Source organism: Maylandia zebra, linkage group LG7 (genome assembly GCF_041146795.1).
Source record: "Maylandia zebra isolate NMK-2024a linkage group LG7, Mzebra_GT3a, whole genome shotgun sequence".
NCBI lineage: Eukaryota > Metazoa > Chordata > Actinopteri > Cichliformes > Cichlidae > Maylandia > Maylandia zebra.
Genome location: NC_135173.1, coordinates 55915477 through 55943184, shown reverse-complemented (window position 1 = coordinate 55943184; position 27708 = coordinate 55915477). Strand labels below are relative to the sequence as shown.

The 27708-nt window shown below is 40.2% G+C and overlaps 1 protein-coding gene across 6 annotated transcripts in view; it reads right to left on the bottom strand.

The window, feature by feature from the left end:
- Positions 1-27708, bottom strand: part of arsb (arylsulfatase B) — a 58120-nt gene that overhangs the window by 17499 nt on the left and 12913 nt on the right. For 2 of the 6 annotated variants that reach the window (XM_024803108.2, XM_024803109.2), the window contains exons 7-8: positions 19920-20033; positions 18842-18984 (exon numbers count right to left, since the gene is read on the bottom strand). In XM_024803108.2, coding sequence (XP_024658876.2) covers positions 18842-18984; positions 19920-20033 — 257 coding nt within the window. Of the gene's footprint in view, positions 1-17242; positions 18985-19919; positions 20034-27708 lie in introns of those variants that run through there. The other 4 variants (XM_024803107.2, XM_076886732.1, XR_013099546.1 and 1 more) reach the window with 4 other exon arrangements.

Sequence of the window (27708 nt, the reverse complement as noted above, 5' to 3'; positions counted from 1 at the left end):
GGTCCTGTGTAATTATTACTTCAAATGTTTCTGTAGCTGCACATGCAGGAGCCAAGTTGGATGCTGTTTGATGTAAATCATACGTTACTCTCCATCAAGGCTGTGACACACCAAGCACTGATACTGTATTTGGCAGTGAGGATCAAAATCAGAAGGATCTTTCATTACCATTTTCCATCTGTTTTATATTTATTTCTCCCATCCTCGTCTTTTCTTCACTCTCTGGGTCTGCGGGCAGTAATGAGAGGCATGTGAGGCTAAGCAGAGAGCATTCTCATTAAAAATAAGCAGCTCGGTAGCCCCATCCCTCAGGCTAACACACACATACAACACAGGTGTCAGGAAGCAGCCAGCACCCCGAACCCAATTCACTCTCTGAACAGTAATCACTGTAATGCACTGCAAACTGCAAAGCGATTATGAGCAATCGCTGAAGCGCGTCAGTGAGTAAATATTTAAAGAGTGCTGAAGATCAGGCACTAGAGCAGATTTTTCTGGAACTCAAAGCTGCAACTCACCTTTGTGGTCTGAAAGGTCAACTTCAAAGGCATGAACACTGGGAAATATTTGCTATTGTAAACCTAGCGGGAACATGTGTTTGCAGAGTTTACAGAAACACAATAGATATTGTCAGTGTACACTGGGTTATATAAGCCCTCTATCTTAAGTCCAGAGCTGAATGGGCATTACAGCTGCTCTCTGTTCATACAATACAAAACAGACTTGACCAACTATGACCTCATCATAGCAGACAGCAGCCAGTGTGTATGTGTGTGAGACTGGAACATTTTTATATGACTATCAAACTGCTGCTGCATCAGCACCACAGAAACCGCTCAGTGGCAGCACAGTGCATTCAGTATTGTGCTTATGGGACAAGCGCACTAATGTTATTCACTAGTGTCTGTGAAGGTTCTCAGTCATCCAGGTCATCGTAGTCTAAGGAGCTTGGAAAGAAAAGCGTCTGGACTTCTTTAAGTTGCCTGAAGACGTTTCACCTCTCATCCGAGAAGCTTCTTCAGCTCTAGGGTCAAATGGTGGAGAGTCCCAGATTTATTCACTAAAATCAAATACAAGTGGCAGCTGACAGTGAGACTTTATTTAGTTATGCAAAATGTATGAAATGTGCAAAAAAAAAAAAAGTAACACACAAAAACACGAAGTAAGCCATTACGGTTGCGGAGAATAATGAGTGTTGCTTGTTCCTGCTCAGCTGTGTTACATTTACTGTAGCGCTGAAACAGAAGGGCTTTGAAAGCCTCACCAGGAGGTCTTCAAACAGGGACAAGAAAAAAACAAACAAAAAACACAAAAACATTGGGTTGCTGGTTCCTGTGGAGCTTCCACATTGAGTGCACACTCGTTTCACTTCAATTCAGTTTTATATAGTGCAAAATCACAACAGTCACCTCAAGATGCTTTATGTTGTAGGGTAAAGACCCTGCAATAATACAGAGAAAACTGCAACAATTCGACAACCCCTCTATGATAAAGCACTTGGTGACAGTGGGAAGGAAAAACCCCTTTGAGAAACAGGCTAATGTACGGGCAACAACCTGCCGCGACTGCTTGGGGATGAGGGGATCAACTGATGGCAACAGAAAGACAGAAACAGAGACCATTAGGTGTGCCCTACACACCTCTGTGAACGTTGCGTACGAGATAACCTTGTCTGAATAATCTGGTCATTAAGTACCCGATTAATCACTTATTGTATGACAGAGATAGAAAAGCACTAACTCCACAATTGATTTGACCACATCTGTTAATCATATATTCAGTTAGTTATTAATAGCTAACTAATTAAGTTAGCATTTGCCCTGTTGAAAACAGAGCCGTGTCATGTGCACCCAGGCATTCACACTGAGGTAATCAGATAATTAGTCAGGCATGCTAACTGTAACTTTGTCCATGGTGTTTTTCTGAAACATTCAAAAACACAATTAAAAATCCGAACATTTACTCTCAGAATTCTTCACAATAATTATAAGGACACAGAAATTGATCCTTTTCAGTGACATCACGCTAGTATCTCCTTTAGCCCCCACTTCCTTTCGATGCAAGCATACACCCTTTCCATTCAACAAAAACCCTCAACACTGGAGCACAAGCTGAACTGCTATGAGAGCGCTCGGTGTGTAAAGTAAAAACACAAGGTGTGTTTTACTCCCTTAGGCACACACTGATTACACACACTGCACTAATGCAATGATTATCCATACTCGATCCAATTTCCTCATGTCCTTGTGTGTGTGTGTGTGTGTGTGTGTGCGCGCGCGTGTGCGTGGATGCATGTGTGTCCTGCTTGTAAACCACAGACCGCACAGAGCACACAGAGATGATGTCACCTTACAGTGATTAGTGTGTTAGAGCAACGTGGAACATAACAGATGGTTACAGCTGCAGCAGTTTCATAAAAACAAGAGAAATTGAATCAAAGAGAAAGAAGAGATTTCAAAATGCTTTGTGTGTGTGTGTGTGTGTGTGTGTGTGTGTGTGTGTGTGTGTGTGTGTGTGTGTGTGTGTGTGTGTGTGTGTGTCGCCTTTGTTCAAATCCGATGAAGTCATCGACCTCTCCCTAATAACAGAAGACAGGTGTATTAAGTGCTCTCCTAATGTGGATAGGAGGGTAATTTCTCTGGATTGGATGAGAGCCAAGTCTCTCCCAGACATGATGACAGATATAATGGGCAAAAAAGTTTCACATGAGTTCACACACACACACACACACACACACACAGACACACACACACACACACACACACACACACACACACACACCCCTCCTGCCCTCATCTGTATATGCACTGCAGCCTGGCTAATGTTTGCCAGGTTCTGTTATCATGTCTGGAAAACCAAGCTCTTCTCTGTCTCCCTGGTGAATCCCTGAGCCTGAGGTGATAAAGATTCCCACTGAGCACCACAGGCCATCGACCACCAGGAATCTGATGGCTCTTCAGTGAGAAAAGCTTAACGGTTTCTTCAACATGCCTAATGATCCAGAGAAGAGGATAAGATCTGGTTAAGTGCATGTCTGCCCTTAAACTGTCAACAACAATCTGAAATTGCTGTTAAGGGGCCTTCATTTACATTTCAGGTGGCTTTTAAAAAGGTCAGATCACAGTTATTTATACTGTTATTTACCTCTAGTGGTAGGTAGTGCGATGAAAACAGTTCAGCTATGTGTCAATGCTGCACAAGTGCAATGTTACTCCTTGCTGGAATTGAGTAAAGTCAACCAATCATTGCCCTGGTGCTATATTGAGCCAAAACTGTGTTTATAGTAGTGTATGGATTCTGAAAATGGACCTCACTGTGTAAATCCACTGGTGCTAAGGTCAGGAAGTTGAATCTGCACGCTCAGTTTGCCAGTACACACAAGCAGTCTATTGATCAGTTCCCACAGATTGTCACCTGAATGCTTTCTTACACAACATGAGCCCTGGGAAGCCCTAAATGTTCAAAAGTATACAAGCTGTTTTTAAACTCATCTTGGTGTGGACATGATCACCTCTCTATGGGCATTTTTTTAGCCAAGCTGTAGATGGACAGATGAATGGTCAGAGGTCAGAGGCAGCTTTTCAGAAAGCGATACCCCTCTGAGTAAGTGTTCTGTGGGACAACTAGTGGTTTCATCAGTGGGTATAACAAGAAAATTCCAGTTAATCTTACTATCTTTATGCTTACTCTTTGCACTCTTTTGTTTAATATCTTTGTTTTCTCTGATCCATGGTACGCTCTGAAACATATGTCCTTTATGACTTGTCTGTGCTTCCAACTCCTATTATTAAAGTCTTCTGTTATCCACTTTGTCATGCCTTTGTTTACCCTCTCCACACAGAGAGCCAATACACAATCCCTGCCATCTTAAGCTGGCAAATACCACTTAGCTGTGCAGGACCGCCCCAAATGACAAGAGCAAACAAAGAAATGCCTCATTCTCTGCATTCTTTTTGCTTTCTCCAAAGCAAATATGCACATTTCATAAAGGTGTTGGAATAAAAGCAAAGGTAAATTAAATAAAGTCAAATTTAACAAAGTCCTGCAACTGCATAAATGTTTACTTATGACTTAAGATTGAGAGAGAGATGACACCAACTTCAGCCAAAACTGTGTTGGTCTTGATTTAACTAGACATATTAAACAGAATCCATCTAATAATGAGGCTGCAACTTGGAAATCTGTCCTGTCTCCAAATCCGTTTAGCCTAGTCACGTCAGCTCATTATATATGCCGGAGGTTTGGTCTTTATTTATGTCCTTATTTAAGCTATAGCCTTGACAGTATTTTTCTTAAATAGATAAGCCCGATGAAAAGAAACAGTAATAATGTTTTGTTTTTTGTTTTTTTTTTATTTAAAGAGCATATGTTTTTGCAATAACATTAAGAAGGGATTACACTTGGTTGCAAACATAAACAGCTGCAAACACCATGGACAAATAGTCCTTCCAGTTATGCTTCTCTAAAGTCCACTTAATCTGCCTGAAGGACATGTGCAGAGCTCAAGTAGTGCAGTTAAGCGTTTCTGCATCACAAAAATTCATACGCATACAGTTGAACCAAGTGGGCCGTAGCATATTTGTATGCATGGAAGCAACAACTCTTTTAGATAGATGTATGTGTAGTAACCAGTTTCAATGGGTTTATAAGACATTTATATGCTTAAATTATACACTTAAGAGATAAAATACATATTATATACAATCTTTTAAATATTTTTCCCCTGAGACATCGACTTGTTAGCCGTCCCAAAAGCAAAAAAAACCACTACAGCAAAATAATGACTGTTCAGTGTTCATCTGCTTCATAAACTATAATTAGTAACAGTTGCCATTTGAGCTTTTCACTTGTTGGGGACAAGACCCACTGTTTAAAAAAAAAAAAAATTACTCAGAAGTAACTTGCTGTAAACTGACATAAAGCTTGACTTGCATAGCAACAGTTCCAAAGGGGGCAAACAGCAATTTACTGTTAATACAGTCAGTAACATGAACAGGATTAGCTCAAACCAGTGACCTGCCTTACTTTTAGAATGACTCATCTCTATTCAAAGTAGGTGTGCCAAGGCAGAATGCAGCCAGAGGGTGTTACAGCCATTGGATTCGCTTTGCTCTGGACCAGCGTACAGTGGCGATAATGACCAGTGACAGCCTGCCAGTCCAAACCAAAGTAAGGTTTCCATAGTGCTGCTGGAACCTTGACTCAAACAGAGAAAATCAGATGTGTGGTTTTGAGAAAAATTGGCTCAGACCAGCTGGAGGATCCTTCAGCTGTTCTGGGATTTAGCAATGAATGTGAGTGAAAATGAAAGGATTCTTGAGCAGACTAGTATAAAAGAAAAAGCAGGGGAATTTACTAGCAGTATTCCCCAATATTTATCAACATTAAACAAGTGAAAGAACTTCAGTAATGTGGATGAAAATTCCTCCCAAAACTGAAACAGACAGACAATAATTCGTTTTTCAGTTACAATGACTTTGTCGTCATTGCAGATCTTCTGTTATACTGTGTGAATTAGAAACACACACACACACACACACACACGCAACACACAATGTAGACTAATCTTGTTCACACAAAACGTGTTCCATGTCCACAGCCAAGCTGAACACAAACCATCTTATCGCACATCGCACACAGACTGCCTATTGTGGGAGGTTATACCCTTTTATCATTAGCATACAGCTGTCAGACCAAGTCCCAGGGTGACTCCAGTTCCAGCCTAATCAATATTTAAGCATGTCTCATACAACATTTGCCAGTAAAGAGCAACGATGGATGGCATGGACGAAAACAGGAGACATAAACTGAAGTTAATGTTGAGTAGAAACAGTGCAGTTTAATGAGCCTGCAGTTGCTCAGGGACTAGATGAAGTGCTTCAGGCCAAGCAGCTGCAGAACCCTCCGCCTGTCTGCCGTCCATTCCCCTGAGACTGACCCACAGCTCGTTACAAAGGGACAAAACCCAGTGCAGATTCCTTCTCCTCATTTTACCCAACACCCCTCCGCCTCAACCCCCACCAACTCCTCCTTCCTCTACTAGTCATTTCTTTGGACAGGTCTTTATTTCCAGTGTAAGATGAGGGATTTCTTATTGTGACCCCACCATGCTGATTTCCCAGTAAACAGGAGAGCTGCTGGAAGCATAGGTACCCCCAGGAGAGACTCATCTCCAGGAACAATGTGGGGGCATGAAGGGCGGAGAGAGTCAGAGGAAAACAGAATTCACATTTATGTGAATCTTCTTGGGTGTGCTTAGGTTTTAGTGACAGAACGTGGATCATCAGAAGGCGAGCACCAGGCTTGATGCAGGCATCCATGCGAGTGACAGTTTCTTATGACCATGCTAGTGAACTATAATGCACCAACTGTGCATGCCTCCTTTTAGGCGGCCTTCTCATGGACTTCAAAGAAGTATGAGAGGAAAAACCACCAGCCTTAGTGTTTGCACACCCCACTTAAGGAATCTGAGGAGGTAGGTGGGGTGGAGAGGGCACAGGTGACTTTCAACCATGACACTGGAGTTTGACTCATAAAGAGGACCGTTTGTAAATGTCACTTTCCCTCGCTGTTTTCTTACTTTGGTCAGTTTTGGGAATGTCAGTTAGGAAAGTCATAGTTAGGTTTAAAAGCTCTGACAACATTAAAGACACATTAGGAAAGGTCAGTCTTGTAGACTACCACAGTGCCCTTCTGAAGTTGTGTTTACAAATCAGAAGACAGGACAAGGAACCACCGTTCATTAGTTGTTAAATAAGGGTTGTCTAAAAGTTATGCACACATGAAAACAGCATTAAAGATGGCTTCCAAGCATGAAAAGTAAAGCCAACAAGAAAGTGTCTTAAATATGCATTCCTTCCAGTGGCCACCAGGGCATAAACTTATTAGCTAACAACTTTAGCTTTACAAGCTAGCCTATGAGCACATTTTGCTCACAAAATCAGGTTTCACCGAGAAGGTGGCAGAGAAAAGCGGTCATCTCAAGGTTTCCAAACAGGACTTCACTTAAGCTACAGCCATCTTTTAGCCAAAAACACTGTTTTAGTCGTCAGTATCAGACCAGATTACAACATTAATGATGGTAGTTTAGGAAGTAGCTGGTACTGAAGTTCGTTAATCAATTAAAAAGTGAAAGCACTAAGATGGAGAACGGGGGAAAATATGTGATCACATGACAAAACATCTCAGTTGCTTTTGTGTCAGACTGTGAAAGACAGTTCTCCTAGCACTGATCAAGCAGCCTGTCTCCGAGGCCATGCTATGAAAAAAATCAACAAAAGTCAGACTCACGGCTGCTTTCAATTCAATACTCTTTTTAGAAGCTTGGAATGGAAACGGTATAACGTAATGTGACCCACTTTGGGTTTGTCAAGATTTTAAGACTGTCTTCCTCACATTACGTCAACTTTATAAGCAAATAAACAAACTTTAGGGTAACAAGAGGCATATTAAATAAAACCTGTGATGTTTGGTTTCATAGAGCGCTTCCTCCTGGATGCTCCTGTTGAAAGTTTTACTGGCCACACTTGCAGACACAAAAGAATACAATTGGTGGTGGTGAGGTGGGGAGACAAAAAAAGGAATAAAAAAAGAGCACAGATTGTGGAAAAACAGATGTGTGAGCGAATGATCTAATGTACACGTGCAGCAGTTACAGTAGTCCGAGGAAGTGCCATGCAAATAAACCGGCCTCGTTATCTCGGCCATCTACACTGGAGGCCTCTGCTGGAACAAACTGTATTCCAGATGTTAATCCCAGCCTGCTGGAGTCATCTGGTTTAACCTTTGACACGGGAGCAGCCGTTCAATTAGTGGATTTCACACTCTGGTCATAGTGACACTATGGTCCTGGCTTTGGTTTCAAGCAAACACTGATAGAGCCCAGGTCTGATTTCTATCAGCAGACCACTCGGCAACATTTACTCTCACAGTATTTATTTAGGATCCAAATGCACAGGGAAGATGTAGATCAAAATCCTCTACTGAAAATAGCCCTCATTCCAGGAGAAATATACTGACCAATCCCATAAACTGCAGCCAGAATCCTGGATTAATGACAAAGGCACTACCATCAAAGCTCAGAGAGGCACGAAAGGCAGATGATGTGGTCTGCGTAAATGGCTTAGCAGTTAAAGCTCTTGTTTTATGTTTTCGTATCGTGCATTAAAAAGCATCGCCAACTGCATCATCTGCATCGGTGGGAGAAAGGAGGCAGGCAGTGTCTTTTTTTCCCCATGCTTTGAAAGTTTACCATTTAGTCTAGGAAAGGAGAGGGAAAAAAAGTAAGAACTGTTCCAAAGGAAAGAAAAAAAATTGGTAGAATTTTGCTTTTCTTGTGGCCTGAATGGGGGGAAAAGGAGAGTTCTGCCGGGTTGTAACGAATGAAGCTCGTGCTTTTCTTTCCTTTTTTTAATGGGCCAAACACAGAGCCCTGAGGGACCACGTGTGCTGGCACATAAACTCAAACCACTGGCAAGCCCTGACAGTGGACCTCAAGCAACCGCTGTCTTTAATGCTGCAGTCATTCATTCACTAAGCATCATTAAGTTACAGAATATAAACAAGACCTTCCCAGCTATAAAGTGACAACAATACTATGTATTAGAGCAAAAAACAACATTTTTGAAATCTATTGTGTGCAGAGAGCTCAAAAGCCAGTTGTCGCTGCTCTTTGTCCCTCTCAGGCTCTGGTTCAGAGGTTTCAACCGGTTCTCAGGTTTACTGCTGAAACACAAGCCAACGATCTGTGTAGCACTTTGTCAAGACCGCTGACAGACTTTCTCTTAGAGTTTCAATAGCGTAGCAACTTTAAACTTTCAATATGCCCACTGACACAGGAAATCCGGGCAGGGATCAGGTGTTTGGGGTTAATGACGCCTTTTGATGGCACGTTTTCATTGAAAAAATATTAATAAAAATCATGCTGTGTTGCTTTAGAGCTAGATCACACAAAGATGAATCAGTTATCAAAGATTCTCAAATGTGATTTGTTGCATATCGACCTCTTTGACAGTAAACTGACTTGTGACTATTGAGCAAACAAGACCTGTGTGACATTTCCCATCATCATCATCACCACCACATGACATTTTAAGGACCAAATGCGAGTTTTAAGGTTTCATGGTTCTTAACAACTTGCAAACAAGGTGTAACAAAACACCAAGAAAAGAAGGGATTTTTAATTTTTAAAACTGGAATTTGCATAAATGGGTACAACTACTGATGATCGTTTTATCTAACCTTAAAAAAATAAAATAAAATAAAAACCTCAAATTTACGCATTTTATTGTATCGCGTGCGTCATCCGCGGGTGAGACTTTTAATAAAAGAACTAAACCCAACAGACTGGTGTCACAGTGACATCATTTTGGGGTCCCAGTGCGCTTCATTACATGGCAAAGAAACCGACTACTCGGCTTTTCTGCCACGAGTTTCCCCGTCAGTGCTCCGAGAGAAATACAAAAACCAGCCAAAGTCCCGTGAAAGTCACTTACGTCTGGAAGAGATTCTCCACTTCCAGGCTTGTTTCAGAAAAGAATAACCACTCCATTGTTAAGGGAAGAACAGTACTGTTTAAAACATTCCCCCTTTGCGCACGTACTTACGTGTAAAAGCTGCAGTCGGCGCGGATCTGGAGCTGTGAAATCCTCACAGTGGGATGATCTCTTTTTGTGCCTTCTCTGAAGTTTGTGCAGGTTTTGCCTTGACTATCTGTTTCGATTCGAGTTTGATTTTCTCCCTCACAGACTATTCATCCTACTCCACGTTTTCACCGGAGAAGAATGAATGGCTCCCTGCGTCCGACCCTCTACCCAGACAGGACTGCTGTTAGGATGGATGGGAGTGACTGCTCCGCTAGAGCCCGCCCCAAACCCACCAGTTACTGCCTCTCTGCAACTCTCAGCGGACTCTTGAAAACCGATGATAATTTTTTTAATTGTATTAAATGTAGTCTAATGTGTCACCAATATATTTCTGAATTTGGTGTATTTTCATTTTTTTTCACCAACTAATTGAAAAACTGGACAAAACACTGTATTAATTAATAAGTATTAATATCAGAAAAAATAGACTTTCTTCACTCAGGGGTCGTATAGCAGCCTGTAAGCACCAGGCAAAACATTTCTGCCCAAAATGCTGATTTTAGCCAATTTAATTATATGTAAATTTTTCCATGTTTTCTTACATATGTACAATGTAAAATGTTACATTTAATGAAATTTGGTCAAATGAAATGTACGTGATTGGTATCCATTTAGTTTATACCGAGTACATTTTCCTAAAAGATAAAGTATTTGAATACATAAACCTTTGAGTTTTATATGTTTCAGTTGCATTTTAGTCAAAATTATTGCTTCATGTTTACTGAGAGTGAACAATCTTGTTTTTGAGTAAAGAAGATATCTAACCATTATGATTTAAAGTAATTTAAAGCAGTCCTGATGTGTGTTTCCTTAATTTTCTGTTATAAATAGATTATTTCAGAGGTGGGTGCTAATATTAAACATTGCTGAAGTTTGAAATAATGAGGTCAGAGTATGTACCAGTAATCCCTGTGAGGCCAAACCTCAGGCAGCAAACTCTTAACTTTTCTAAATTTGGACCTTTATGATGTCACACAGAGGAGATATTTCTAATATGGTCATTTCTAATAAGGCCTACCCACCTGCTGTTCAAAGGGGCAACTGGGTGTGTGTGTGTGTGTTCCTGTCTAGATATCTTTGTGGGGACCGAAATCTGCATCCTACTATACTTGTGAGGACACACTCGCCGGTCCTCACAAGTTTGAAGGCCTTTTTTAGGCTCAAAATGTGGTTTTAGTGTCAGGGTTACAATTCGGTTATGGTTAGGCATTCATTTTTAATGGTTAGGGTGAGGGGCTAGGGAAACCATTATTTCAGTGAAGGTGCTCACTAAGATAGTTGAACGGGCTTTGTGTGTGTGTGTGTGATTGTAATTAATCCCCCACTAATGTGCATGATAGTTTGTTAAATTCTAAGGATGATAATCTGTTTGGGATATTTTCTTTTAATTTGGATCTGTTATTCCATAAAGGTTTTTGCATCTAGTTACTTCCCTCAACTGTATATGAAAAACGTAGCTAATATGGGAATACCTTAAAGCTGCATTCTCTTGAATAACCAATAGGAGGAGACTCATGGAGTCTGAAAGGAGATTTACCCCTTTGTGTTACACCTATGCCTTAGTTATGTCATAACAGCTCATAATTATAACCTCAATATAAAGACTCACATATGTCAAAAAATTCCTGGAGGGAGATTTCGGAAACTATTGGAATGGACAGGAAGGAATGTATGAAAAGAAAAACTGATCACAACAAACAGTGGGGATCCAGGAGGGACAAAGTCCCAGGAATTTGTTTCTAGCACCGCAGAAAAAACAAAAAAAACAAAAAAAACAAAAAAAAAACCCCGGATGTAATGGAAATCATGCACAAGCATGAATGCTGGCGATGGCATCGGCCACTACGTGCGTTACACTGTAGGCTACAAAGATTCACAGCAGTAGTCTAAGTCTACAGTTATACTTTCCGTGTTTGTGAGTCTGTAGGAATCAGCGACATAGTGTCCTCATCAGACAGTGAGCGTGGGTCCATGTGGACTTACCTGCCAATCTTTTTAAAACTGTGAGACTCGTCTGTAGAGATGTTACATTACAATGTACCAACTGTGCAACAGCTCCTGGCAGTGGACTTTTTAGAAGCATAGCAGCAATCGCTTCTTGGCTGTAATTTTTTCAAGCTGTCCATGCCTGTGTCCCCAACAGAGTTTAATCAAAGCTTTAGAGAAAACAAGCCTTCAGCTCACTGGATTTATGATGAAACACTTTCCAGATGAGTCTATGGTTCTAATTGCAAGTCTCATAACAACACCATCTTCATTGTGTAAATTATGGTCCCTATTAAAATCAAAAGGTGGAAAGCAGGGTATTTTTTTTTAAGAATGGGATTGCTTTGTATGTGACACAATAAATAGCCAATAACAAAGGACTCAACACCTATTAAGGATATAGCAGGTGGGTGATATTCTTTAGTCAAAAGTGAACAAGGGCATATTCAGTTACTGCAAGTTGCTCCTCCATGAGGATTTAATAAAAAAAAATTAACAAACACCAAAGCTGACCTCCCATGACTTACTATGTAAGACAAATAGGACACTATTACAGCTACAGAGTTTATATGGTTTCTATCCATATTTTCTGAGTAACTCCATTGACCTTTACTTGTTTGACTTTTGCTTTTATGTTACAAGTAAAAACTCAGTTAAGGTTAATAAATGTGAAATTTCTATGTTTCTAAAAGGTGAACTGTTTCCCAATTAAAATGTCCGTTTATTACACTCACTTTGTATCGACAAGTCATTCACACAGTATTACTGTGGCTACCCGTCACATTCTCTCTAAATCTGAGGCTCAACCTTGACTGGGAGGCTAACAGCTGAGTCTTAGACACATTATCAATCAATACAGAAAGGTCACATACTGAAGGTCCAACAGTCTGAAGGCTACACAGCAGAGAGCCATACTTGCAATATTTTCAGACATGTGAATGGACCATCTCGCATCTCCAGTCTTATATTCTTTTCATTGTCAATAGAATTATATGTTGAGTTAGTGTAAGATTGCTCAGTCAGTTCATTTGAAGAACAATAGTTTCAAACAGTTTTGTATGTTTGTGTGCACTTTGCACAACAGTGAACAAGTGTGAATGCACTATTTTGAGAGTGTTGTGACTAGGAGGGGAGCAACTGCTGCCAGGACTTCAGTGCCCCACCTATTTGTGCTTCTTGGTCAGTCAAATGAAACTGGAATAAAATGGAAACACAAGGGAAGTCCCATGACTCGGTCATGGAGTTTCTGGCTAAACAACTGCAGTTATTGACAATGATAGCAGCCCTGATGTTATCCTTTCAGTTCTTGGGATCACTGCTACTCTGACTGACCTTTGGTTTGAAAGCCAGACTGAAAGTGCAAAAATTCACTGTAGAAATAGTTTAACTTATAATCTGTAAATTTAATTTATCTAGTTTGATCTACAAGGTTAGCTTCTCTAAGATCTGAGTGACTTTGTACCAGGAATCCAACTCTTCATCAATGAACGCACAAGTTTAGAACTTGAGATAAATAATGAATAATTACAGAAAGGATTTACATCGTAGAATGGTTCTGTTGTTAACACCATGTAGAGGAAAGGGTAGCCTAAAGTGCTAAACAGAGGCAAAACAAGTGAATTATAAGTTTGTGCAAAAATGCACCGCACTCAACGTGGTCTCCAGTCTGTTCAGTGCAAAATCTTGTATGAGAAGCAGCAATTAAGAAGTTACATTTAGAGGCTTTGTTTTTTCTATAAATAGCAGCCCACAAATTACTGTGTTCTTCCTTAGCATACACTGCGACAAGTGCTAATTCCAGAGAGGACATAGGGAAAAAGGTGGGAAAATGTACAAATGTTTCTGGCATATTTGCAAAATAAATACAAGGTAAACTAAGCTGTGTGACAATGCAGGAAGAAAGAAAAGAAAAAAAGTAAACTTAGTGAATGGCATTGATTTTGTAATGGCACATAGTGTATTGCTAAATCTTAAAGCCGAGAGCTGAGCTTAAGCTTTTAAAAACAGGATCATTCTCATAATCTGTGTTATAATTCATTATAAGCCCATATTTGAACTGTACCTGGGTATTTACTTTTATAACTACAAAGCTTGGACTTACAGAATATATTGTGCATGTTTTTTTTTTTAAAGTAGATACATAGATCCAATCTGAACAACATCCAACAGAAAATAAACAATAATTAGCATATCACAAATTGCATGAAAGTTTCTGATAAAGTTTTGGCTCCTCTAGCAGTAAAGGCCACCATTTGAACCAATGAAATACTGCACAGTACTGCAAGTAATAAAGTTTATTTATGAAGTGCTTTCAAACAATTCAGAAAGTCCCGCACTGGTTTGCTTTTGTTCTGGTGCTTCGGCCGAGGTTGTGTTGGAGTCTTGTCAACCCAATCAGCCTCATCAGCAGCCAGTATGCAAGGACCACCTCCAGCACTCAGCTTCTCTGCCTGTCTCTGAGATTTATTGTGCAACTGCGTTCCTGCAAACTGATGTTGTAGCTTCCCGGTATTCCCTGTGTGGCTAAAGAGCAGTTCTCTTACCAGGACTACTTACCTGTCTCGAGCTGACCAGTTCCTTCTGAAATACTCACCTCAGCAACTCACCTGGCTGTTCACCCTCGTACGACCCCAGCAGTCCCCCTGTGAGTATCATCCTTGGCATTGCAAAATAACCAACCCCTGTTGTATTGAAAAAAACAAACAAACAAACAAACAAACCTTGGAACATCTCTTTGTAATCTCTCCTAATAGACTTATCTGGAATAAGCACTCCCTTTTTTCCAGTCAAACCACTCCCAGTGACCTGATGCATCTCTCACAGATCGCGTCCTTTTAACCCTTGGTAAGTCTAAATAAAAAAAAAAAAAAAAAAAAAAAGTACCCCTTATGAGGTCCTAGAGCCAAAAATCGACCACGCCATAAAAAGTGCTATAAAAAGATTATACATTAATATTTTTTTCCACTTTAAATTAGCCAATCTTTTAGACCTACTTCTCCTTGAAATATTCATGTCAAGTTTTAATTACATTTCGCGGATTTTAACCCTCTATATCCCGGTTTTGTCACATGAGCGCACGGCCGTTTTTGGCGAAAAAAATGAAAAAATTAAATATTTTCCATAAAATACATTTGAAAGTTATATTTTATTGTACTTTTAATTAGGCCTTTGGATGGACTAAAGATTGGCACCAACATTCATTTCGATCGCCTTTTATTTTTTTTTTTTTTTCAAGACCAGAAAATGGTCTCCAGGCGGCAAATGCTCCTCCTCTAGGCCGAAATAAGTGCATCTTCCCGGGGTACGTCGCGACGATGACCGGGGCACGATGACCGGGGACTCCTTTTTCCAGCACACACGTACGATACCACGTGACAACAAATACGTCATTTCCTGTTGACTAAAAAAAAAAAAAAAAAAAAAAAAAAAAAAAAAAAGCACCCTCTAACGGTCCTAGGGACCAAAAAATGGTCCCGCCCGATCAGCGGGCGAAGCCGCTGCTGCACGCCGGAAATGAGGCTTCATTCCCCGCAGGTCTGTCTAAGCAGCCCGCTGTTTTCCAGCCCCGGGTCAAATGTGGAGCAAGGGCGCCACCCGGTGGACAAATAAAAGAAAATTACAATTCTAAGGCCTCTTCTTCAAAACAAAAACGAAACCTAAGCCATCACCCAGATGTTAACGGTATAAATCCTGCAGTGAAAAATAGCGTTTATAATGGGTTTCAATGGGGCGATTTATGGCTCTAGGACCTCATGTGGATGGCGGTTTGTAGCTTAGCCACTTTAAGCTAATCTAATAAACGGAGACGGCAATTCTAAAGAAAAAAGAAAAAAAAAGGGTTGGAAGGTTTGGCTATATTCTATTCAACACAGTGAAAATGGCCTAATATTAAAAAACGCTGTGGATGAAAAATGGCTGTAGGTCCTACAGAGGGTTAATGCGCAAGTTTTTCTTTGAATGTCAGTAAATTTCATTGACCGAGGTAGGAAAAGATACAATAAAACCAGAACAATACAAAACCATCTTAAGCCACATAAAAGTAAACCGATAGCTTTAAAAAATAAAAATAAAAACAAGACTGTGGTCCCAAAAGTTCATTGGCAGGAAGCTAATGAGCAAATGTTAGCTTGTTAAAGCAATGTGTTAGCATTTAGCTGAGAGCGCCCCAGTGCTAATGCTAGGTAAAGCCCAACAGAGCTGTTAATGTGTATATAAATTACATTAAGTGTGATGTTTTTCAAAGTCCACTGTTTGCTGATGTAATGTGATCATTTTATTTATGTAAAGTTTTTAAAATTTCATCGATATCCCACACAAACACCTTTGCGACCCTCAACAACATACGGTACAAAATATCTACATAGCCGTTTTTAATTAGGTGCGATAAGCCGTTGGGTTTCCCCTCTTCGAGGCTCAAGGTTCAACACATTCCTGACTGCACTGGTCAGTATGATTTTAATCTGTTTTCACAGGCTGGCGGCACAGACAATCTTGTTTGGAATTCTCGTCCCACTTGACTGTGAGACCTTCAGTCTCATCTTGTGAACATACCAGAAAGGAATCAAGGGTGGCAGCCTGCTTTTTTGTATGCATCCCACATGTGCTCACTGGAAAAACATCTGAGCCCAACACTGGGATATCATATCTTTACCCTGTCATATCTTTCAGGGGCATCTCTCTGGAGCCACACATAGCTTTGTCATTGCAGCTGAAAAAACAACAACGTGGGGTGACATCAGAGTCAGCGAATCGCAGTGTTGATACAGCGGAGGCACATCAGAGCTGAAGACTGTGCTCGACACTCACGGTGTTGAGTCAAAGTGCAGAATTAAGTGCGAAAGACACACCAAAACCACTTTGAAAACTATGAGGAGGAGACGAGCTGTGACACCGCAGGGGCACCCTGATCATAATGACACGTAGGGGAAGACTGAGCAGCCTGTCAGGAGGGGCACTTCACCACAAACGGGGCATGAGAAGTGCAAAAGTGGTCTGCAGTCGAGCTGAGAAACTTACAGGCCCTGGTTTTACATGAATTGCAAACACTAGTAACGTCTAATTAAATAGACTATCCCATCATACTGAAACGCAGAGTTTTGATTGTAGAGTAAACTGACAAAGTGACAAATTTACAGCCTCAGCAAAGTAAGAAGCACTTTCTCAGAAACATAAAATAATCATGTGGTACTATGGTATTTGCTGTTACCAAAATCCCAGTTTGAACTCCATTTAACTGCCACAAATGCCATTTTACTTTAGCATGTGGTACCATGACAGACTTAGACACCAAATAAATAACTTAGAAAACAAAAATGTAGAGTAGGTTTTAAAAATTTAAGTAAGAAATTGGCAGTGGACATGGGCATGCCATCTGGGCTGACTGTTATTTAATAAATAATTTAGTGAAATTTGCCCTAAAAAATCTCAAAGGCCACTCATCAATTAAGCATCAAAATTCAGTTTAACTAAGTAGGACTTACTTTGGACCACAGACAAGTGAAGACGCTGAGAAAGTCAATGTAACACTTTTGAATTATGATCAGTTTTGTGCTTTAAAGAGATGATATTGAAGTAAACTGAGTGTATTAAAACAGATAGAAAAGAGATTTACAGTGTTTTAAAATATACTTTACTCTCAATCAGCTTTATACTGTGCAACACAGTAAAAGATTAATCTCAAAATACTATACTCTTTTATTCCAAGTACTTTTTACTTACAAAAAAGTTATGTCACATATTTAGGCACACCGACCAGGATTTGGAAACATGTTAATAAAGATAATATACTTCATACAGACTTTTTGTGGTGCTGGTATTTATGGAACAAATATTAATAATTATAAATTAAGGAAGCCAAGGTATCCATTTCCTTATTACAAATTACAAAACAAAAATCAATCCACTGATTTGCTTTTAGCGTAACAAAAGAACATTTCAAAACAAACCATTTAAACTGAAACACGAGTTCAAACCCTCACAACTTTGCATAAACGTATTGGCATATCCTTCACATTTAAAGGACAGATTTGAGTGGGTAACAGTGCAAGATATATGTTAAACGTCACATGGAGCAAGGAGCTGAGAGCAAACAGCATTGCAGCTTTGGTTTCTATAGTGACAAGTCTGGGAAATGTGACAAACAAAACACGAGCATCATTGACTCCTTAATGACAAATAGGTCTACGGCTCTGTTTTTCTGTAGCAGCAGTATTGTTGTTTGTTGTGCTCAGCTGTCAATCAACATGCAGGGCAGGTTAAGGGTCGCGGCCCACATTCGGACAGCGGCCGCCTGCTCTCAGCAGGAAGCATTTCCTGCTCTAGTCTGCATGCTGCTTTCAGTGGAAGGTCAAACACCTAGGGGTCAAAGGTCAAAGAGGATGCGTATATGAAAGAAATTAGTTTCTCCTGCTCAGATTCTAGACATGCAAATGTATAGTGTAGCTCCCCTCAGAGACAACACTATGCACTTATATACCTCAACCGGTCGTGATCTGACGAAGATTCACTGGTGAAGATAGACAGAGATTAATAATAACTAGTGATTTATAAACACACAGTGAGTGAAAAAGAAACACTCAGTCCATCAGGGGCCCCCAGCAGCCTAGACCTGTTGCAGAGTAACTAAGAGAGGATTCAGGGTCACTTGATCCAGCCCTAACCTGATACAGCCTAAGATAAAACGTCTGAGAGAGCAGATAAGAATCTCTGAGTAAGGCCCAGGTGGATGATAGATAACAAATAAAACTGGTTTTTGAGTTTTCCAGCAAGGATGGTTGGGGCTAAACATTAGGCTTCCAAATGAATTAAAGTGTCTGGAGTGAAAGATTGCTGCCATCCACCCTCCTCAGCCTTTGCTTTTATGGGACAATTAGCGGTGTTGATTCATTTAAACTAATCCGCTGTAACCAGATTTATGTAAGGCAGAGTAAAGGTGCTGCTGTTAATGACTTTCTGAATTCTTTGGTATTGGCTGTTCTCTTTTAAAAACAAACAAAAATTGTTGTAAAACTTCACCTTTCCCCACAAAGGAAAATTCCTACTGTTGTAATTCACAGTAAACAAAACACTACAATATCGGTAATATCCGCCTAAGCCCAGGGCCCCCAGGCTCCAGTGGGGCCTGGGTCACATCTAGGGTCATCGTCAGGAAAGTTTATGGGCTGAGCACTTTTTTGGTGGTGCTCTAGTCTACAGAGGAGATGCTCGACTACCTTGGGGAACTGAGCAGACACCTCATTTCTCTCTTCTGGATCCTTTTCAATGTTAAACAGCATGACAGGCTTCAGCTGATCTACCTCAGAGGAGCTTGAGTCGGAGGTGTTGCCGTCAGGTCGGGGGAACCAAACGTCACATCCTGGGGATAACAAAAAGGACATTAGCAGTATTGTTAAGAAGGGAAGAAAACCCCATCTGCATTTTCTGTTCAGCTTGTTTGTTCTTTTTTCCTGCCCTACTTATTATAGATGAATTTTATCATGTGCAAAAACTGAGACGCACTGCTAAAATTGCACTTTTCTTATATTAGAATATCTCAGGGATTAAATGTGTAGTTAAACTTCTTTACTGACAGAAAGGGGAGTTTCACTGGTCCGGTCCACTTAAGATCAGACAGAAAAATAATAATAATTTAAATAAATAAAAATGACCAGGCAACCACTGCTTTTCCTAGTGGCAACAAGGCTGCCATCTTTTTACTCTAGTATGACTGAGCCATAAGGCAACTTGCTTCTTACTGGTTAGATCGATCACTTAGTATTGGTATTAGAACAATAATTTAAAAAAATAACTAAATAAATAAATCCTCCAAGACCCAGAATACATTTTTACCCCCCCCCCCCCATATAAATATACATTTTCCACAGTGTGATCACAATGTAATGGGCCAAGTGGTACCCAGTGGGCAGGGCCACGGCTAATGGCACTTTGGCTCATTGACCAGACCACAGACTGAAGATAAAAGATGGTCTCTGGGTCTCAAAAATGAAGGAAGAGAGAACTATTTTCCTCCTGCACAATGAGGACATGCTGTCAGCTCTGACAACAACAACTTTACCGTTTTACATAAGATATATTCAAATATTTGCTACTACCAAACTTTACTTCATGTATTGCTACTTTATGACGTTGGACTTTTACTTGGGATGGAGTGTTTGATTGTATTAAGTTCTTTTTTCTTTTTAAAAAAAAATAAAGATAAGAAATGAATGTCTTCCTGTGCATTACTGTGTTTCATATTCTACGTCCCACTTAGACTAAATATGACATTAGAAGTTGACAGAAGATACTGACCTGGGTACCCAGTCAGTAGCTTCCACTTTGAAGATCGAATGGCTGCGTGAATGGACACATTGAAGCCGGAGTTGGCCACCTGAGCCAAAGTTAACTCGCGCTGCCTGCCAGGACCTGTAGACAGAGGAGGACAGAGGACAGAGCTGATTCAAAGAAACCATCCATCTTAAAAACTACAGTTCGCTGATTAAGATGATATTAGTCCACCCCTGGATACAAAGCGCCTTCTGTGGATCGGAAACCAAATGAGAAGGTGGACTGGCATCAGCATACTTGACAATCACAGTTGGCATCAGGTGAAGGGTGTGAAAATAAATGTACTAATAACAGACTCTTGTGCTGCAAAATCTGCAGTGAAATAGAACAGTTTAAATAAACAAACCCCATGAAAATCCCTCCTGTTTGAGAACAAAAGTTGTTTTTTTAAATGTATACATTTCTGCAAACACACAGAACTTTGGGCCTGGAGGAATTTGACAGATACGGTGGTAATGTGGTCGACTCAGCACCATTCCTCCATGTTTGCCAAATATAATGAATAATGTGCTGTTAGTGCAGTTGTGCAGACACAAAGACAGAAACAAGGGTCGCAGTTACCAATGAGCACACTTTTATCAGTTTCATAGGGCCAAAGTAAATAACTGATCTTCCTTTTGATGGTGTAGAAATATCTGCAACTTCCAGTGATGGGAATAACGGCGTTACAAGTAACGGCGTTACTTTTTTCAGTAACGGGTTAAACTAATTACTATTCCTATCGTTTCAACGCCGTTACGGTTACTAACAAGAAAATGCGGTCGCGTTACTATTTTTCAACAAACAGACGGTTGAAGCTGTGTTCAGCTTACTGCACCTTATATCAGTTACACGGAAGTAGCTGTAAGTAATCCGGGCGCTACAGCTTTAAACAGCTGCGCGCGCTCCCGCGGACGGCAATCACTTTCTGGTAGACGATCACTTTTTGGCACAACACCTGGAGCTAAAGGGGCAAAACAATGAGAGATTTGTGACGTTTAGCGTGTTTGGAGTGTGTAGTGTTGTGGATAGTTTTGTGTTGTGTGTCAGAATAATGAGGTGACTGCTGTCTCCAGGTATCAGGCTGTGATGTTCTCCTTTATAGTGGACAGAAATTATTTTTTGTAGTGGCACAAATAATCTGTGCGGCATCTTATTGAATGCAGAACAGCTGATTGTTCTGTAAATAGTTTGAAATGGTTATTTTAAAAAAAAAAAAAAAAAGAAAAAAAAAAAGGGGGGTAAAAGGTAAATGGCTGCAAATAACTTTGTTTGCAAAACTTGTGCATATGATTTTAAAATTGACAATTTATATTTGCATTTAAAGTTATGAAATATGATTCAATAAACAGGTTTGTGGTTGTTACATTAAAAAACAACTTTCTCTACTCTGATTTTACGTTTTTTGTCCGATTTTAGATCAATTGTGTTAATACAGTATGCCAAAATGAAAACATAACTGTAAATTCAGGCACGTGAGGTTGTGCTGAAAACAATGATACCAAACAAGACAAAGTAAATAGTTTTTAAAGGTGAAATGTAGAGGACACATCAAAAGTAGTCAAAAATAGCCAATTATACCCTGGAGCCCAGAGGGGTAAACATTTTTTTTTTTTTAAAGTAACGCAATAGTTACTTTTCAAGTAATTAATTACTTTTAGAATCTTGTAACTCAGTTACTTTTTTTGAAGTAATAACTAGTAACTATAATCAATTACCCTTTCAAAGTAACTTGCCCAACACTGTGTATTTCTAACCCTTATGGAAAATGTCTCCCAGGAGTGAGTACACATCTCCGCACCTTCAAACACAGGAGATCTGGCCTTCTCAGGTTCATACCGCTGTTGACCCCAACAATATGGTCCTGGTTAGACAGTCAAGTACAAGCAAGTCATTTCAGCCTCCTAACGCTGTCAAAAACAAGCATGTCCTCAACATTCTTCACATAAAGAGAAATCCGCACCCACACAAAGCCAAAGTTCCCCATCGGGGCTTGTTTAATAGAGCCGATCCCGCCGCAGCAACATGAGTGAGGGAATTAAAACATTTCCGATCTCAGCTTTTTTGCGACCACATGATAAAAGCTTCGACAATGAATTCTTTGCTGATCGTTGTGCGAATGACGTGTGGGTATCTCAAACACTTCCAAATGCAGAGCTAAGCTGCTCACTACTAAATCCCCATTTGCACTATTTGCCTATTTTGCACCACTATGCCTTCTTACTTGAATATTGTATATTGCATAGCTTTTTTTTGTTATACGTAAAATTGTATTGTATTTATTTAAATTTTTACTTTTTAATTATTTTATTTGCATTTTTCTAATCACTAGGGTTTGAGAGTAACGCAATTTCTATTCTGTGTATGTCCTGTACATGTGGCAGAATTGACAAATAAAGTTGACTTGACTTGACTCAGCTCATTTCAGATCAGCATCGCTCACATGGTTGCGTAAGAATGGGGTGTTCAGATTCAGGTGTGAACACAGTTATGTAAGCAGGTGATTAATGATTGACAGGCTTGATTAATTATGCTGCGCACGAGCTTCTTCTTCTATTCTTAAAAAGGGACTGAAACCTCAAACCCCAACAGATTGCCCGCAGTGTACACATGTCCATTTCTTACATTCATTCTTTGCAGGACAAAGGAGGCTGCACTCATCTGGATCCACAGCAGGATGACATACAAACAGGAGGAAGGGAGGGAGGGAGGAACAGTGGGAAGAGACCCCGAGTGAGCAAGAGAAGTTTCTAGAGGGAGAGCTGAGGAGTGATTTAAGGCTTGGGTGAAGTCCAGGAATCGTTCTCTCAGCAAGTGAGAAGTTCAGGGACCCCTCTGTGGCCCATTTAGCCACAATCCTTTTACTCACAAAGCGACAGCAAAGAAGATTTTGAAAAAGAGACTTGAAAGGAGTGAAGAAAAAAAAAAAAAAAAAAAAAAAAAAAAAAAAAAAAAAGGCATGAAGAGGAGAAGGAAAAGGAGAGAAGAGGAGAAGGAGAAAGGAGAGGGAGGTCTCAAAGAGGGGCTGGGTTATAATAGGAAAGAAGAAAAAGGGGAAAAAAGAGAAGAATTTCAGCCTGGAAGGGAGGGTGGGTGTCAAAGCGGTGGCCGACAATAAACTTTCAAACATAAAACATGAGGTTGAAAGCTTGTAAAGCAGTGCTTTCCTTATCAAGCCAATGATTTAAATGTTAATGACCACCAGTAAACTTTGAGGGTAATTTGAGCAACACTGGCTGAAGCTGTACAAACAGCCTGTTTCAAAACAGACAATAAATCACTGTTTGGATTTTCTGGAATTATTCGTTTAAACAGGTTTGCGAATGAGGGATTTTATTAAGTTAAAGCTTCATTTACCAATATTTGTATTTGGTTTTCTTCCTCTCAGCTTGGTGCAACCAACTATTACAGCTTTCACATTACATTTTTTCAATGATTGTTTTTGTGTCTTTAAGCTTGTTTTGGTTTGACAATCAGCAACTTTAAACTTTTGTTACTCTAGTTCAGTACAAGAGGCCCTGATAAACTCAAAGTATACTCCCTGCTCAGCAATAAACAGCCCACCAAAGACATCAGCAACCAGTTAATCTGAGCCCACGGTTGCCCCTAAAGAACTGCTGATGGATGCTAATATTGTTTTGTTCCTCATTTTTGATGTCTACTACACATCATTAAAGACAGAACATACTGTACTTTGTAAAAGTCCTGAGCCATCCTTTATTTCTTTATATCTGGCTTCCAAGGACCTAATTTGGTCCTTGATAGTTATCTTGAGCAAAAGTTCTCCAAACTCTTAGATGTTTTCTTGGGACACGGTCTGCTTTTTAACTCATTTTCAGTCTAATCCTGTACACTGCCATTTTAGAAACACACTGCAGGCGGTTTAGTGTCACGTCTAAGCCTAACCTGCATACCTAACACCGACCTATCAGTCAAGGATGAAAAAGACATCTAACTCGAGGAATAAATCAGTATTGTATGAACATGCAACAGACAACTTAGCAAAGAACCAATTTTTAATTGGCTCTTTCAGCACTGTGTTACTGTCAGCCTGTCACAAAAACAGTTTGCTTTCACTACTTAAGTTGAATCTAAGAAAAATGCCAAAGATCAAACAGTTTGACAGGCATTAACTGACAAAAACCTGCCAAACCTGCCATGGTGTGCAGTGTTCCTTTAAAACAATTTGAGGAAAAGACAAGTAGGACAAAATTATAAGAATCAGGCTTTATGGACATGACTTTCAGATATTGTTCATCTGCTGTACACAGTTTTAAAAGAAAGAGTAATGCTTGTTGTTTGTTGACCATGTGGCTGTTATGATAACAAGGTTGGTTAGAATCTTATATTGTGAACTATAATGAGAAGCCTAACATCACTGGATGTTTTCATAGATTCTCTTTGTTTGAGTTTGTAAAGTATGAAAGTCTCCTTTCAAGATGGAAGGAAGGGATTTTATTTAGGCTATTTTGTAGAACTGAAACTGAAACACTGAAACACTCCACTCCCCCACCCCCTCAATCACTCACTGAGTGATTGAGGGGGTGGGGGAGCTGCTAAAAGCGGTGAGCTTCCTTTTGTGTTTCATCTTGATGCATTCTCAATCATCCAGGGAAACAAATCTCCAAAAGTCACCAACTTGGAGTGTTTCAGTTTGCCATCTTAGGGAGAAATCAACACACATAGGTGTATGTCCTTTGTTGCTGACATTTATTGATAAAAACAGTACAAAAAACCAACCATTTGTACACATATTTACAAATGGCCTGCTGAGTGGTGCATGGAGCAAGTTTTGGGTGGCTTGCGACCTAAAATCCAAGTACACAGATGCAAAAAAAATCAGGCCACTGTGCGATGTGTTCACTGCTACAGGTACACATGTGGTAAATGCAGACGACAGATACCGTGGCAGTGCCAGGATTGTGAGTGATTGCTGACAATGTTGAATTATTTGTAAATATGTGTACAAATGGTTGGTTTTTTGTACTGTTTTTATCAATAAATGTCAGCAACAAAGGACATACACCCATGTGTGTTGATTTCTCCCCAAGATGGCAAACTGAAACACTCCAAGTTGGTGACTTTTGGAGATTTATTTCCCTGGATGATTGAGAATGCATCAAGATGAAACACAAAAGGAAGTTCACAGCTTTTAGCAGCTCCCCCCCCCCCTCAATCACTCACCCCCACTCCCCTCCCTCCAGAATTCCTAGGTAACGACCTAATATACATATGAATGACTAGCCAATTTAGCTTCCACTTCCACCATTTGACTGCTCTCGGGTTTTATAGGTAGAAAGGTAGAAGCCTGGGGATGCTAGTGTTAAGAAACAAGGAAAAAAAAAAAAAAAAAAAAAACACAGATACCTAACACAGGACCAGAGCAAAGCATCTGTCATCAATTTACCCATCTACTGTTCACTGAAGCCTTATCAGAAATGGTCTCTATGGAAAGATGGTTGTCAAAAAGCCATTCTTAAGGAAGGCAAGCAGAGAGAGAAGACTGGGGATGCCAAACACACAAGAAGTGGACTGAAAATCAGTGCCAACGGGTCTTATGGGATCATGAATTCTAATTTCAGTCAGTAGACGTCGACAGTAGAGGCCCGTGAGTTTATATGCTCATCTGTAACACATGGTTGAGGCTCTTTCATGGTTTTGGGCTGCATTTCATTCAGTGGTTTTTAGGAAGAAAAATGAAGGACTTTCGAACGAAGAAAAGTACCGTCAGATTTTCATCCATTGTGCAATACCATCTCCAAAGTACCTGATTCACAATGGCTTCTTTTCAGCGTGACATTGATAGCAGATAAACTGGCAATACAGTAAAAGCATACCTGGAAATACACATGCACACACACACACACACACACATCATGGATTGGCCTCCCCGGGGCCCGTAACTCAACATTATTTCCGCACTTGCATCATCTTGACAGAGAATGGAACAAACAGGGACTCACTGGTGAGCATTGAGGCCTGGTCCAACCCACCCACTAGAGAGTCGCTAATGTAGATAAGTGAACATGATCCCCCACCAGTGAACACCAAAGGTTGCCCTTAAACCTGAAATTAAGCCCAGATCTGTGCAGTGCTTAGCTGACTTGAAATACGGATTGACGTCGAACACTGAAAATCTCATATTAAAGCAGGCTGACGTTCATTGTTGAATATGGACTCGGGAAGGAGCGTGACTTGTACAAACTCTAAAGGACTGCTGTTTAAAGAAATCCAGATAATATTTTGAAAAGCCCCTAATACATAAGACTACTGTTTGTTTCACATATGTTTGATCAACATATTAATATCTGTCTGATACATCTGTGAAGCTTTTCAGTCCCAAAAAAGTTTGCAAAAAAAAAGAAACAGAGAGCAACCAAGGCTCAGTTGGTAGAGTGTGCTGTCCACTAATAGCAAGGTTGGTGGCTCAGGTTGCAGTTCCTCCACACGTCTGCGTGTCCTTGGGCAAGAAACTAAACCAAAAGTAGCTCCCTATGGCAGGACGGCACCTTGTAGGTCTCTGCTGCTTTAAAAATGCTGTAGGAGAAACACTTTAGACCATTTTGGAAAAACCACCAAGGTTAAAAAAGGTGCTATATAAGCAGGATTTTTTTTTTACCATTTCAGTCCCCTTGGACCTTTACTATTTTTAAATGTGTAACTGAGGTGTAGTATCCGCCCCAAAAGTCAGAAAGCACGGCCCCAGATAACTGCCCTGCTACCTCCCCAGAGATGGAAGCGGTTTGGTCCACTAAATATTAAGTGGTTTAGACAAGGATGAGTCCAAAAAAGCAGTCCCATAGCAGATTTCCTGTAAAACCTCCCTACAATCAGAGGTTAAAGAGCGAACACCCGCCCTGCCCTCTAACATCAGCTTTCTCAGATTTCCTCCCTGGCGACTGATTACAGTGTCAACAGTGAATGATTAGAGTTTCACCCCCGTGTTATCAGCATTCCTCAGAAGAAAACAAAATATCTGTTATATACGAAACAGTGAGGGGAAAAAAAAATCTGATAAAATGAGCTGAATCCAGAGAATTTTAACTAAGATTCCAAACACTCTTTACAAACCTAACAATTTCAAACACTCTTTTTGCTTTATTCAAATGTTATATAAGACTCTATTCTAAGGTCTAAGCTCAAACAATGATCCTTTCATACAGGCTTAATGAGAAAACACAGCAGAATTACATTGTTAGTAAGAAAAGGAGAACATATCCTACACTGCAAGCACACAGAGGAGGAGGAGGTCAGTGCATGAGGTTTTCATCATCTTAAACCTTCACTGGCATGTGAATTATGACTAAGAGTGTTTAAGCTTGCCTGTGTGAGTTTCATCCTCAGTACACAAGCATGCAGGTTAGGCTTAGCCGTGACACTAAACTGCCTGCAGTGTGTGATAAACAGATGATCTGCCAGGCAGCCTGCAGTCCACCTTTGACCCAATGTGAGTACACTCCAGACACCCATGACCCTGCACAGGACGAGCAGACTGATTTACAGCAGCGCCGCTTAAGAACAGCTAAAATCCATATCATGATTACCTGTCACATTTATTGCAATAACAGGTCAGCCCTCCATCGTTCTTTACTGCTTATTCAATTCAGGGTCGCTGGCGAGCAACCTATACTCTAGCTGTTATAGGGCAAGAGGTTGGGTAGCACCAGACCTGTCACCAGTTCGTCACAGGGCCCATCACTTCTCTTAATTACTTTTTTTTTTTTTTTTTTTTTTTTTTAAATGCAAGTGAATGTAACTAATCTGCATAATGTTT